The sequence below is a fragment of the Dipteris shenzhenensis genome, chromosome 10 (genome assembly GCF_047967505.1).
Source record: "Dipteris shenzhenensis isolate YYH24624 ecotype China chromosome 10, Dip_SZ_1.0, whole genome shotgun sequence".
NCBI classification, from domain to species: domain Eukaryota; kingdom Viridiplantae; phylum Streptophyta; class Polypodiopsida; order Gleicheniales; family Dipteridaceae; genus Dipteris; species Dipteris shenzhenensis.
In genome coordinates, this window is record NC_141605.1 from 10,516,113 (window position 1) to 10,529,477 (window position 13,365).

General features: G+C 47.6%; 1 protein-coding gene across 3 annotated transcripts in view; it reads right to left on the minus strand.

Annotated features, from left to right (window-relative positions):
• LOC147897391 (bacterial hemolysin-like protein) overlaps positions 1-12,669 on the minus strand; it is a 61,197-nt gene extending 48,528 nt beyond the window's left edge. For 2 of the 3 annotated variants that reach the window (XR_015541671.1, XM_087380321.1), the window contains exons 1-6: positions 11,076-12,087; positions 10,910-11,004; positions 10,689-10,785; positions 10,434-10,525; positions 10,222-10,324; positions 7,526-7,682 (exon numbers count right to left, since the gene is read on the minus strand). Coding sequence is in view for 2 of the 3 variants with exons in the window: in XM_087380321.1 (XP_087236447.1) it covers positions 7,526-7,682; positions 10,222-10,324; positions 10,434-10,525; positions 10,689-10,785; positions 10,910-10,985 (525 nt within the window). In the remaining variant the exon portion in view is untranslated. Of the gene's footprint in view, positions 1-7,525; positions 7,683-10,221; positions 10,325-10,433; positions 10,526-10,688; positions 10,786-10,909; positions 11,005-11,075; positions 12,088-12,180 lie in introns of those variants that run through there. The other variant, XM_087380322.1, reaches the window with a different exon arrangement.
• Positions 12,670-13,365: the final 696 nt, after the last annotated feature.

The window sequence follows — 13,365 nt, forward strand, 5'->3', positions numbered from 1 at the left end:
CTCCCGTCTCTCTCTCTCTCTCTCTCTCTCTCTCTCTACCATTTTGCATTCTACATTGGTGTGGATGCTCGTTTTAGTAGCTCCACCCTCACAGTCCGTTTGTACCAGGATTTTCACAATCTGATAGACCCATCGGTCTTCCAAAGACTTTGATGAACACTCTCTCTCTCTCTCTCTCTCTCTCTCTCTCTCTCTCTCTCTCTCTCTCCCCCCTTCTATATCACAAAAACATCGCCAGGTTCCGTACCAGATCTCATACATTTGCCATTGAGCAGGGAGCTTGGATACACCAGCCCAGACATGCTAGAGCCTGTACCCTTTGTGACATGTAGACAGTTGAGACGGAGGCACATGTAGCTCTACAGTGCCACCGATATGCACATATCAGGGAGGACTACCAGCAGATACTGGGGGACTCCGCTCAGTTGACATCAGTTCTCTTCACTGCCTCTCCAGCAGCATTGGGATCTTTTGTCACTCGTCTTTTTACCTGTCGTCAGGAACTCATAGACTCCTGACCCCTCTCCTTGAGGAGACTCTTTTTACATTGTATCGAGACGGGTCCCATGGGTCATTTTTTGGCCCCCCGAGGACGCTAATAAATTCTACTTCTACTTCTCTCTCTCTCTCTCTCTCTCTCTCTCTCTCTCTCTCTCTCTCTCTCTCTCTCTCTCATCCTCAACATGCCATTAAAGCCTATGATGCTCACACTCCTTTCATGAGTGTTAAGCCCTTGATTCTTGTCAAGGCGTCAGGAGCGAGTGGGCAGCCTTGGCGGACCGAGTGGCAAAAGAGAGAAAAGGCCTCGACCGTGTGTCCTCCGATAAGCATCTGGCTAGAGCTCCCGGCATAAAGCACAGAAACTCCTCTGACCCATATGTTTGAGAAACCCAATCTCTGCATAGTACGCTCCAGGAAGGACCACTCCACCCTATCGTAGGCCTTCTCAAAATCCAAGAGAAGGACGGCCAGCGACTGTGACTCCTCCCTGGACCAATTCACTACCTCCTAGAATGTGAAGATGTTGTCCAGGATGCTACGCTCCTAGACGAACCCCGTCTGTGTGTCGTGGATGATGTCGGTAAGATGGGGCTGTAACCGCAAGCTCAAGACCTTGGTGAGGATCTTGTATGCAGTATCAAGCAGAGTGATCGGTCTCCACTGACGGATGTCTGACCTATCTCCCCCTTTCGGGATCAAACAGATCCACCCTCTGCTCAGGGACTGAGGGAGGGAGCTTGTGTTAAAAATCCCCTGGCATGCTGGTCGGAAAGGGGTGGAGATAATCTCCTAGAAGTTCAGGAAGAAGGCCGGAGTCAAGCCATCCTCGCCAGGACACTTCTGGGTCGGGAGAGCCTTGAGGGCTTCCCAGAGCTCCTCATCCGTGAAAGGCTCCTCCAGTCTGCTGCATAAATCCTGTGAGACTACTGTCGGAACGTGATCCCAAACTACCTCTCTAGCCACAATACCAGCTGGAGTCATTCTCTCTGTCTGAAAGAGCTAGCTGTAAAAACCTATGGTCAGGTCTAATATGTCCTGCCGGTCAGTGTGCATGATGCCCTATGGATCTCAGAGACACTGTCGCTGTGTGCCTGCTGATCGAGGCCCAGTGGTCTGAAAAAACCGCTTCGTCATCCTGTCCCCATGCTGTACCCACCGGGCCCGAGAAGAGTGATAGGAGAACTCTCGAACCTGTCGCTAAGCCACTGAGAACCTAGGTCCTACTCCCTGAGCCGCTCTATGGAGGTGAGGTCTCTCCTCAAAGCCCACTCACACTCTTGAAGAGTCCTCCGCCTAAGGGCGTGAGCCTGTAACTCATCACTACTCCTCTGGATCGTGTCGGCCACCCACGAAGCTGAAGCCCAGCCCTCGCACGGTGTCATCTCTAACTACTCCCAAATCCCTGCCATGACCTACTGGATCTTCTCGTCCTGCACGAGGTCCTTTGGAATGTGGACCCCTTGCTAGAGAAGACCTCGGCGGGGCTGATCTAAGTGAAGTACTACCGGAGCCTGTAACTCATCGCTACTCCTCTGGATCGTGTCGGCCACCCACGAAGCCCAGCCCTCGCACAGTGTCATCTCTAACTACTCCCAAATCCCTGCCATGACCTACTGGATCTCCTCGTCCTGCACGAGGTCCTTTAAAATGCGGACCCCCTGCTAGGGAAGACCTCGGCGGGGCTGATCTAAGTGAAGTACTACCGGAGTTCTGACATCGTGGTACTTGCCAGAATCCCGGTAGAGCCGCCTCTGTGCAGTGCCTAGTCCCCAACGTAGAAACGGTCTAGTCTCTCAAGCAATCCATCGTGTCTCCTCTGTCCGAAAGAGAGGAGAAGGCTGCCAGGTATCCTACTGAAATTTGGCTCTTGCCATGGGTCTCTGCCACTGATCATGAAAATGAACTACCCCCAGGTGCTACGCTCTGCTGCTAGCAGCTCAGAGGAGGCGCCGCCCTGCTTGTCTTCTCCAAACTCCAGGTTATTGAAGTCCCCTCCAACAATCCAGGAGTCTACATCCGGAAGACACTCTGACAGCCTACTCCAAAAGGCCAGGCGGTGTTGTTTGCACGCTGCGGCATACATGTTTAGGATCCCAATCCTGGACTCTCCTGTCCTAACTCCCATCCAAACTGCCCATCCTGAGATGCTGACTCCTCCACTCCGTCCTACTACAGGGGACCACTCCTCCGAACCTCTCCCTCGGAGAAGGTGGTGTCACCGTCTGATGTCTGCTGCTGAGAACATATGCTCCTGAATCAAAAGGATGTCCACTGTCTACCCTACCACTGCGCTATGCAACTCCTGCCGGAGTATCAAGTACCGCGGTTGACTACAAGCATAGTAGTGGAGCCCGTGCACAATCCAACTCACTATGGTCCAACTCATGAGGATGGGGCTGCAGAGAACAAGGCTCTCCTGTGAGTGGGTGCATGTTCCAGAAAGACTGCCTTATGTGACTTTGCCAAGGGTTTGGAGGGCGAATATTCTGTATCTATGCGATGACATACCAAGGTGGATACCGGCTCAATGCCGATCTTCTGTGCCCACTTCATCATTAAGGAGACTTACTTGTCCATCATGCATGAAATCTGATCTCCCATAATAGCATCAAACACCTCTGGGGTCCACTTCTCCAACCCTGTGGAGAAAAACTCCAAATGGGGTGTGTCTGAAAGCCCACTGCGCTGATCAAACCCCCCTTCCGTGGCTGCAGGACCATAAGCATTACCTCCAACGGTAAAGGATAAGAATCCGAGATCTCCAGATAATTCCAAGATCCCAACCTCCAAAAGTCAAGCGGTAAGGGACGCCCGGGTTGGAGGTTGGGAGCTGCTGACCGGGGGGACGAGCCCCGTCCCTCTGGGTCCCGTCCCAAATGGACCTCATGCTGCGATGAGGGAGTAGAAGGGGACGTCGTCTTACCCTTGCCTGCTGGCAGGGGTGTCAAAGCAAGGGAGGGGAGGGAGGCTGAGGAACCTGCTATGGAGGTGGGGGAGGGGGACAATAGGGAACGGAGGAGGTGGGGGAGTGGAGGGAAGGGGACGAGTGATGAGAGTAATCATAGCAAGAGGGACGAGGGGGGGGAGGGGACGGGGGGAACCCAGGGGGGGTGGGGGGAGTGGAGGGGAACAGGGAGAGGGATTTGGAGGGGGAGGGGGAGGGGGGGAATAGGGGAGACCATAGGCCCCCCTGCTGATCAGGCTCGCCGAGACTCTGGATCCGCTCCTCCTCAACCGCTACCTGGCTAACGTCCGCCATCGTCTCATCACGAACTCCTAGGGCTCGTTGTTAATGCAAGGGTGGGGGTGGATGCGAATGCTAAACCTCCATCACAAAGGGTCATCTGGCTAGGCGGTGGCCCCTTCCGCTGAGGGAGGTGGATCTCCACGTAAGGGCTCCTGCTGTTGCTGCTGCTCCTCATCAGGTGCCTCGCGGACAACCCTGTCTCTCTCTCTCTCTACGTCTGGCCCTCTGCCTGCGGTGCTTATGAGCCTGTTTGCTTGGTTTCCTTTTCTTTTTAACCTAGGTCCAACCCCCTTCTGAGGGAGTCACCTAGGGGGTCTGAGACTCCTATTGCTCCTGTCTTAGGGGGTGCTGGACTCTAGTCTGCTAACTCCGCCTACTCTGTGGGGGGTGGGGGGGAGGCGCTCGGCCATGGCCACAGGGGCAATCTCCGGCTAGGTGACCCATCTGTCTGCACCGAAGACACTGGCCTGATAACCCAAAAATATCCACTCGCTGGCGAAGTGTGCCCCCTTCGAGGGTCTCTAGGAGGATCAACTCTGGGAGGGACTCTGGGCTCTCAACCACTAGTATGATCCTGGGAACCCCATCATCTGCTACAACTGAGACAGCCGACTCTGGTGGAGACTCAAGCACGGTGCCAAATGCCCGACCAATGTAGGGGACGATGGCTCGATACTCCTTTGGGAGCCTTGGGAAGCGGAGCGTAACCGAAAAACGGGGAACACGGTGTCGTGTCCATGTCCTCCACTGTAAAGCCATGATACCAAGGAAAGAGGTACACTAGATGCGGGCCAAGGAGGATGGGGCTCTGCTCCACGAGTGTCGGGGGAGCTCAGCTGGATGAGGAATACGCCTCTTACATAGATGGTGACTTCCTGGATGTGGTCACCCTCTAATGCCAAGCTCGCCTAGATCCACTCTCGCACTTGTCTCCTTGTAAGCATGAGGTCCACAATTCTGCCCACGATCGCCTCGTCCCAAAGGGACTGAACTACCTGCTGTACCTGTTGCTTGTCAGCTGGGGAAAGAAGAACCTTAACGGCTGTGGGATTTGAGGGTGCTGCCATAGAGCCCCTTTGGCCAGACCAAGGGTCACCACCAAGATATTTGCAGGCAAAGCAGTACATTGGGGCATTTGTAGTATTATGTCTTGATGGCATTGCAAATTTTGGGGCTTCTATGGATTTCAAACAAATCTGCAAATTGAGTGTAAAATTTGAGGCTTTTGCATCATAGCAATAAGAATCAGTGTTTTGGGGTTTTTGCACTCAAATTGAGGTGCAATCAGTGCGTTTTATCAATTATTTGGGGTGTTTTGTGTTTTTGTTGTAGATTTGAGGCCCATTTGCACAGGCGTCCACCTATAGGAAGGCCATGGCTTGTTTGCCACCACTCCCCTCCTCATACGTAGACAGTGGTGAGTTGGAATGTGCATGGCCCGCATGATCCGGGACAGCAGCAGCCACAGCAACTGATTCTTCATTAGGATTTGCAGAGGGCTATGGTGGTACGATCTGTAGATATCCTTTTGATTTAGGAGCCCAGGTTCCCAGCCGCAGACATCAGACGTCGATGACACCTCCTCCCGAGGAGAGGACCGGAGTTAAGGTCCCCAATAGTGGGTAGGAGCAGGGGTGTTCATTTCAATAGCCCAATATTCTTTCTGAGATGTGTTTGATCAAGGATAGCTTATTAGAGGAACGGCGGCATGGATTAGCCTACAAATGGGAGACTCGAAGATCAGAATCCTGAATGTTTATGCCCCTGCTAGTGACTTCAACAATCTTGAGTTTGACGAGGACAAGTACAGAGGAGCCTCCTTGACGATGCCTTTGGCCGAACACGGTACTTGGGAGCAGTTCATCTTCGTGATAACTAGTCGTGACCTTTGGAGAGATGCAGAGTTCTCTAGACTTTTAGGTAATCTCTGATATTCCTTTGGCCAAGCAGCGGCACAATGGTCTGCTGGAGAGGCTTGACAGATTCTACATGGAGGATTAAACAATGCATAGAAGGGGCTCCGCATTCTCGATTCTTTCTTACAGAAGGAGAAGAACGAGGTGCATCAGGCCATTGCAGACTGGCAGCAACAAGAAAGTCCAACACAAGATGACTCGGGCCAATTGGGTAGCAGATGTGATCCAAAGGAGCAGTGAGGAGATTCAATACCAGGCACTTCAGCGACGTTACTTTCTCCAAGAGCGGGAGAAAGCTCTGAGACAAGATTTGGCTTTCATATAGCATCTCAAGGAGTAAGACCCAATCTCGCAGCGCATGACTTCACCTTCAAGCCACTAAGATCTACAGGGTTGAGTTCTCCTATCACTCCTCCAAGGCGCATAGGGTCCAGCAAGGAGACAGGATGACCAAACAGTTCTCCTAGACCACCAGCTCTTGCTCAACAGGGACCCAATTGCAGCCCTTGAGATGGAAGCAGCTAGATGCACTCAGATCCTCAGGACTCAAAAGATTCTAGAGATGACCACTATTTCTATGTACGGTTGTTTCAATCTGAGGACAAATCATTGCAGCTCGGAAGTCATATTCCGTCAATGTTCTCGCCTCTTTTTTAGGTGCTGCTGGGGGTGCATACAAGCACCCCTACGCTTGGCATCGATGGAACATTCAACAATGGCACCCGATCACCCCGCTGGACACAAACCACAAGATCTTGAGTCTACTGCTGCGGCCCCATCTTGTTGACAACATCCACAACATGCAGACACGTTTAATTCAAGAACACAATATCCTAGCAATGTCTTCAGCTTTTGAGAGGAAGTGGATTGCGCCCATGAGGAGTCTCAGCCAATCAGGAAGACTTGTGGAGTGGACTTTTCTGGAGGACACCATGCAGAAGATGGGTTTCTTAGATGGATGGATTCGGCTGGCTGTCTGAGATTCGGCGGGTCTCTGCCTTGTATACAGGGAGTCCCAGCCACGTGCTCATTGGGGATCATATGGGATAGCCCTTCTCCCTTTCCGGCTCAGCACAGCAAAACTGCCCTTTTGCTCCTTTCCTCTTTCTTTTTGTGGCAAAGGATCTACATTAATTTCTGTGGTCCCAAGCGGAAGGCCTTATCAGGATGCGGCTCCCAATCTGCTAGTAGAAGCAGCCACTTAAGTCGCAGTTTGCAAACAAGGCACTTTTAGTGGAGGGCACATCAGTGAGTCTAGAGGAGTCCAGGGAGCCCTTGAGTTGTATTGTAAGGCATCCAGGGCTAGGATCAACTGGACCAAATCAGTTGGCATCCTCACAGCAACACAGGAGGTTCAGGAGATCCTAGATTGGGGGTGGCTGTACTTGGCTTCCGGGAGGGCAGACAGCAAGATACTTAGGACGTAAGGTGGCACTAGCAGATTGCCCCTGTGCTAGTGAGTGTGCAGTGCCCTGCTTGGCTGCATCGATTGCGATCTCAATTACAACTACATAGTTAAGAGAAGAACCATAAAAGATGAAGTTAAGATTGTGTGGCATTCATGACCCACTTATGCTCTCCTTCCCGCTGATACCCTAGTCAAAGACCCTTCACCACCACAAGGTGATGTCACCAAAAAGTTATCAAGGAAAGGTCCTTGAGATGTGATAAAGACTCTAAAAGACTCTCTTGCATGATCACTACCTGGAATGTAGAATAAAGACAAGAAGACAAGTTATATCCACTTATCGAGTGACTCGTCACCAAGTGCATTCAACAATTCAGACCACAGAAATCAAGGCAGTGGTTGCAGCAACATCAAAATTAAGGATTTCTAATTTACAAAAAGGATCAAACATACCTGCCCATAACCCACGTCAACACCATATACACATCCTGCTCCTGCTTGAAGCAAACAATCCGTGAACCCACCAGTAGACAATCCCGCATCAAGTGCCACCTTTCCAGAAATTTCACATCCAAAGTGTTCAATTGCCGCTTCCAACTTGTAACCTGCTCTGCATTTTAAAATATAGCCAGTCGTGGACCATCAAATGCTAAAACCAGTTCCTTTCCTAGCTACACCTACCTGGAAAAATGCCTCACTTCTAATCTCAGCTCTCTTAAAAGCTAACCAACCTGGCTAGGGACTCAATTTGACGGCCTAATTCAACACAATTTCATACCTCTGCTGACCCTAACAGCCACACAATCCATGCTAACAACACACAAAATACTTGCCGACTCCAATCTATGAGAGCCCACCCATTAAGCTTCAAAAAACACTTTGTCGTCCATAGCACAATGCATCAACTGTAGGAACTCACATGGGCACATTCATGATCCACAAACAAAAAGCATGAGAAAGAAAAAAAGAAAGAAAGTTTATTAACGTCTACGAAAGACCGAAGGGTCTATGAGATTGAAAAAAATCAGATACAATGAAAGCTAAGGGATGGGGCCACTAAAAACAGGACCCACACCCAAGGCTGGTGTCTCGGGCAAGAAAATAAATACATCGTGCTGCGAGAGAAGACCCAAATGCAAACAACAAAGAGGAGAGGCCCCTGGCCATCAGCCATCCGATCAGGTTTCCATCAGAGTGACAGGGCCTGTTATCTCCTTGCATAAATAAAAGAAAGAAAGAAGGTTTTGTTACATCTTCAAGAACAAAAAGGCCTGTGCCACAAAAGAGAGAGAGAGAGAGAGAGAGAGAGAGAGAGAGAGAGAGATGATATGATATGATACGATTGTATTTAAGTCCACGTGAGACCCTTCAGGATCTATGGGACTGGCAATCACTATCAAATAATGCTGATCCCATACATCCAGTGAGAGAAGATATTACAAACTTATCATGTATTGAGTACTTGTTGGGCTAGCTTGTGTGCTAGACCCAGTACTTTGTTGAGGACCGGTCATCCACAGTTCCTTTTCCTTGACTTTAACAAGGGGAAGCATTCCTTGGAATACACTGCCATGTTAGTGAAGGTCATGGGACCCATTCAGGTAACGCCACATGCAGATGCACGTCCCATTTAGGCACCACTTTGCAGCCCATCCAAGGGCAAACTGGCAAGGCCCAAACAAATCTACTTGGATGGTTGTGACTTCATTTGCACCACATGTTGCAGGCACATAAATCTCATGTGTTACAGGTCCAAATCCTACTCTTGTACCAACTAATGGAACAAAATGCAGAATATGAAACTCTAGCTGCATGTCCCCAAAGGAGCTACCTAACCTCCCAGCAGCAAGTTGTTAACTAACCACCAAAAAGGCCCAAGGGATGAGAAGGGCATGGGACCTTCAGCCCAAATGTCTTCTGTTTCATTTCTTTTTTATTGGAATGTTGTATATCCTGTAAGTGCATCTAGACATGGCAGTTGCATGCTGCCTAGAGAACTTATTGCCTTCATTTTTTCATATTTTTCTTTGGACCAACGGGGTCCCAACTAGGCCCATGAGGAGTGGAAGCCATTACCTCCCAAAATACCTATAATTCATAGCATTTGCATTATGGGGATTATTGGAGAAGAGGAGCCATAGGGATTATGGGAATGAGTAGACGAGGAATTTTGCTGAAGAGTGACATGCTGATTCTTGAAGGGAGTTTCCCTCAAATAGCAGGCACATGAGCTTGAACATTGGATAAGCGGACAAGGAGGATACGGCATCCAAATAGCTGGATATGTACTTTTTCAACTCCTATAAGCAGATTGGAGTTAACTGCAAAAGACAAGTCTGATCTCAAAAGACACTTGAGTGCATTCAAGAATTTTGCAAGGCTTCAAAGATGGAGGTGAACCTAGACAGGACCAAAGTAATGATCATGGGTATCAGAAAGAAGGATGAGGATCTATCTTTCGGGAAGACAGATAGACATTGTCAATTCATAGAAATATTTGGGCCTAGAAGTCACAGACAATTACAGATGGAATGCTCGTTTAGAGAGAAAAGCTGAAGGTAGTCTTTACGATGCAAATTAAATGCAGAAAGACATATATGGAATTAGAAAATACCAAAGTTCTTACACAACCAATTCTTTTGTATCGCTGCCAAGTTTGTGTCCTGCATGGAAAATATCTGAATCTGTCCAAAAGATGTTCATAGCTGAGGAACTGGGAGCCAAATCATAAACTGCCAACTTTGTGCCTTACCCTTCTAGGAAAAAATGGGCCATAAACGGTTGAAGTACACATGGACAGCACGCAATGACGCATGTAACAATCACGCTGCAAGAATAGGGCAGTTTAATTTTTATCAGAAAAGGGCGGTTCAAAACTATTCAACCTTGATATTGTAAGGCTTTAAAAAGCATTAATCTTGGTTTTGCTTGGCTTGGAAAAGCTTCAACCTTTGCTCTGCTTAGGCTATATAAGGGAAGTTTTGCAGTAGTTTAATATTGCACAACGCTGAAGGGTTGAATCAAATTCTGGTGATCCTTGAGTATTGAATCTTTGAGTGGGATACTTTGCAAAAGCAATAACACATTACAGTTCGCAAATGCAGAGATCCACAATAAAGGCATTAGAATATTGAAACGAGAAATCTTACCTGCAAACAAATTTTGGAACTTCTGCAATGATCTTAACCTCAGATTTGGACGAAACACGTGCTCCCGCCTTCCCAATAGGTTGCCCGTCTACCAGCACCTTCCCTACAGTGAGAAATCAACTCTCGATATTATTTACATCTTGCACAATGCTTTCCACTTTGTTAAGTATGAAAAGAGTGGTTCCGATTGTGCGCGGATACATGAACCTTACCCTGAAGAATCCATGACTGGATCATCGAACGGCTATAATTCGGGAACCTCTCCTGGCATAGTTCGTCCAGCCTCTGCTTCTGCTTTTTAATGCTGACAAGGCGATCGGAATAAGCAGTAAGCGACTCGAATATGCGAATAGTCCTTGAATTTGAGACCGTTTCGATAGCAGAATCAAGGACTATTTCGATCTAATATGCGAATAGTCCTTGATTTTGAGACCGTTTCGATATATAGCAGAAGCGAGAACGCGAACCTCCGATCCGTATTTGGCGGCTGTTCACTGAATGATGATAGTTTGCTAAATTTACAATGAAACTGCCTCCGCAAGCTGAACACAGCAGCTCGTGACACTACAAAAAGCACGTCGCAACAAAATCGCATCAAAAACGGTTGCCTTTACTGCGAGACCGCAATGGCTCATGTACACGAAAAGAATTAGGAACGACACCAAAATGCATGTTGATATGAGCATACGTGCAAAATCGTTCCGATAGTGTACCACTCGACAGGAAGCCATGAGTGCGTCAATATGAAGTCCTCGAATGGCCATCCGAAGGGCTATAGGTAGCCTATAAGGTGTAGGGAATCCGCCGGTTACTCGTGATCCGCCGGTTTCCCACGAGTAACCGGCGACCCGTGCCGATTTCCAGCCAGCCACTGACACAGGCAAACTAGCCTCAGGGTCTTTTACCCAAAAGGATGAGAGTGTCCATTGTTCAAGCACTTACTTGTCATGAGCAGAGCCTTAACAGATACATTGCCAACCCGAAAAATGCCGTTAACATTGGCTATGAGGAGTGTATATGGCGAGCGAAGCCTCAGTGTGTAAAGACCCTCAACTTTTTGGCCTGCCAAAGGCAAGCCCTAAGCATTTGGGTGCCGTTTTTCACTTTCTTTGGGGGATGTGTAAGCTTTTACTGAGTCTTAAACATTGTCATTATAATCACTACAGAAGTGTGGGGAAAGTTTCGAGGCTGGGAAGTGCGCATTCATTACTCTATAGTTTCCATTGCCTCTGCGGTTTTGTTCCTTGCTTTTCCAGTTTTGTGCTGTTGGTGGCACTCGCGTTGACCTGTCGATTTCATTTGCTTTGATTCTGCAAGCTCTGCTTTGGCAGGTTCTTTTTTGCCCTTGATAGTTCACGATTGCTACGAGCGAAACATATAATCAATTCACCGTGGATAAAGACGATTCTTCAGGAACAAAGAAAAACAAGAAACTGCTAGCAGCTGCTTGTATGCGTTTGTACACTATGTGACTTGCATGCCTGCTCGGACGACCGACCTGTAACTGCAACGATCAACTGTTATCATTCTGATGCTGAGGGTAAGTACTTGAGTTCATTATTTTTTGATTCTAAGCTCAGCCTGCTCTATGTCTCTTTTTCCCAAAGTTGGGAACACTCGAGAACAAAAAAAGTGCTTGGAGCCTCTGTTCCATTCGAATATTCATCTTATGCACTGATTGTTTTCTGTCGTGAAGACATTGCTCTTAACTAAGTTACTCATGTCTCAGTCTATCCATATCTGATTGAATTGTCTTGAAGTCACTTAGAGAATTACTTGCAGAATATGTTGACTCTCAAGCAAATAATTGCTTTTCAAATAGACTATGCCTTTTGGTAGCTATTTCCTTTTAATAGAGATTGGTTCTTGGTGCTACCATATTTAGCAAACATTAGTTTGTCTCCATCACATATTCAATCAATTGGCACAATCAAGAATATTGGAAGGGCTTGCGCTTACCGAAGAAAAGTCTATTCATTTATGGCTATCCAGAGGACATTCAAACCCTTGATAAAACGATAGTCTTGGAAAGAGTTTCGCTGTTGTTTCAACAAATAGGAAATTCAAAGATCTCTATTCACTGCATTGGGAATCTTGTAGGAACATTCATGCAATGAACGATATCCATAGATTTTTTAAAATATCATGCCATTACCTACCCTTCAAATGCTCCTACAAGCGAATCAAAAGGCGTTGCAATTATATATATGTTTCCAGACAGACTTCTAATTTTCCCTATTGCGAACACTGGCAAACCAAGCAGGCAGTGAGCATGTTAGCTTCTAGAAGAGGAGCGCTTGCTATGAGAGCTCGTTCAATCTGAGATTAGTGCTCCTCCTCGCATGCTGATCCCTCAATTCAAGCTGCTTTGTCCAACGGCAACGCTTCCGAACAAGTAAATCCAAGCCAAGATCTACGAATTGCATCAAAAGAGAAACAAAATGGAGGTTCCACTCATTGAGCTTGCATATAAAAGCAAACCGAGCTAAGTGAGAAATCAAAGATATGTCAATGCTATTTTGGACACACTCTTAAAGCCTTGCTATTGTTGTGGCAGCTTGATGCGTTGAGTGAGGTTGGTGCTTTGACATTCCAAACACTCCTACTAGGTTGAGGGAGATTGATCCTTCGACATATCATTTCACTACAAACACATCTACTAGGGATTCTAACTCAAGTCTAAAAAGAACTTGCAAATGATGTGCATCCTTTAAACCAAGGAGCCTTGGCATGATTATTTCGAACCTCAACTTTCAGGATGAATTCCGCCAATTGAATCGCTTTTAAAATTTAACCCAATCAAGGCACGCTTAGTTTCCATATGCATTCCATTTGTGCATATTTGTGATCTGAACTATGAGGATCAGTATGGGCTGCATGGTAGTGTAGTTAAGTGATGGCAAATGTGGAAAAAGCACGAAAAATTCTCCCAAGGTTTTTGAACAACGAAGCATGTCTTGTGGTTGGGATTAAGCGAAGACTGGCAAACAAACATTCTTGCAAGAGTGGAGTTGTGCGACTGTTATTGACAATGAAAGTGTTGTACGATCTAATTTAAACACCACTGTATCTCGAGAATAACAAGCAATTGAGCAAGATGTTGGTGATTTGCAAATAGTCCAGGACGAAGCAATTCCAAAGAAG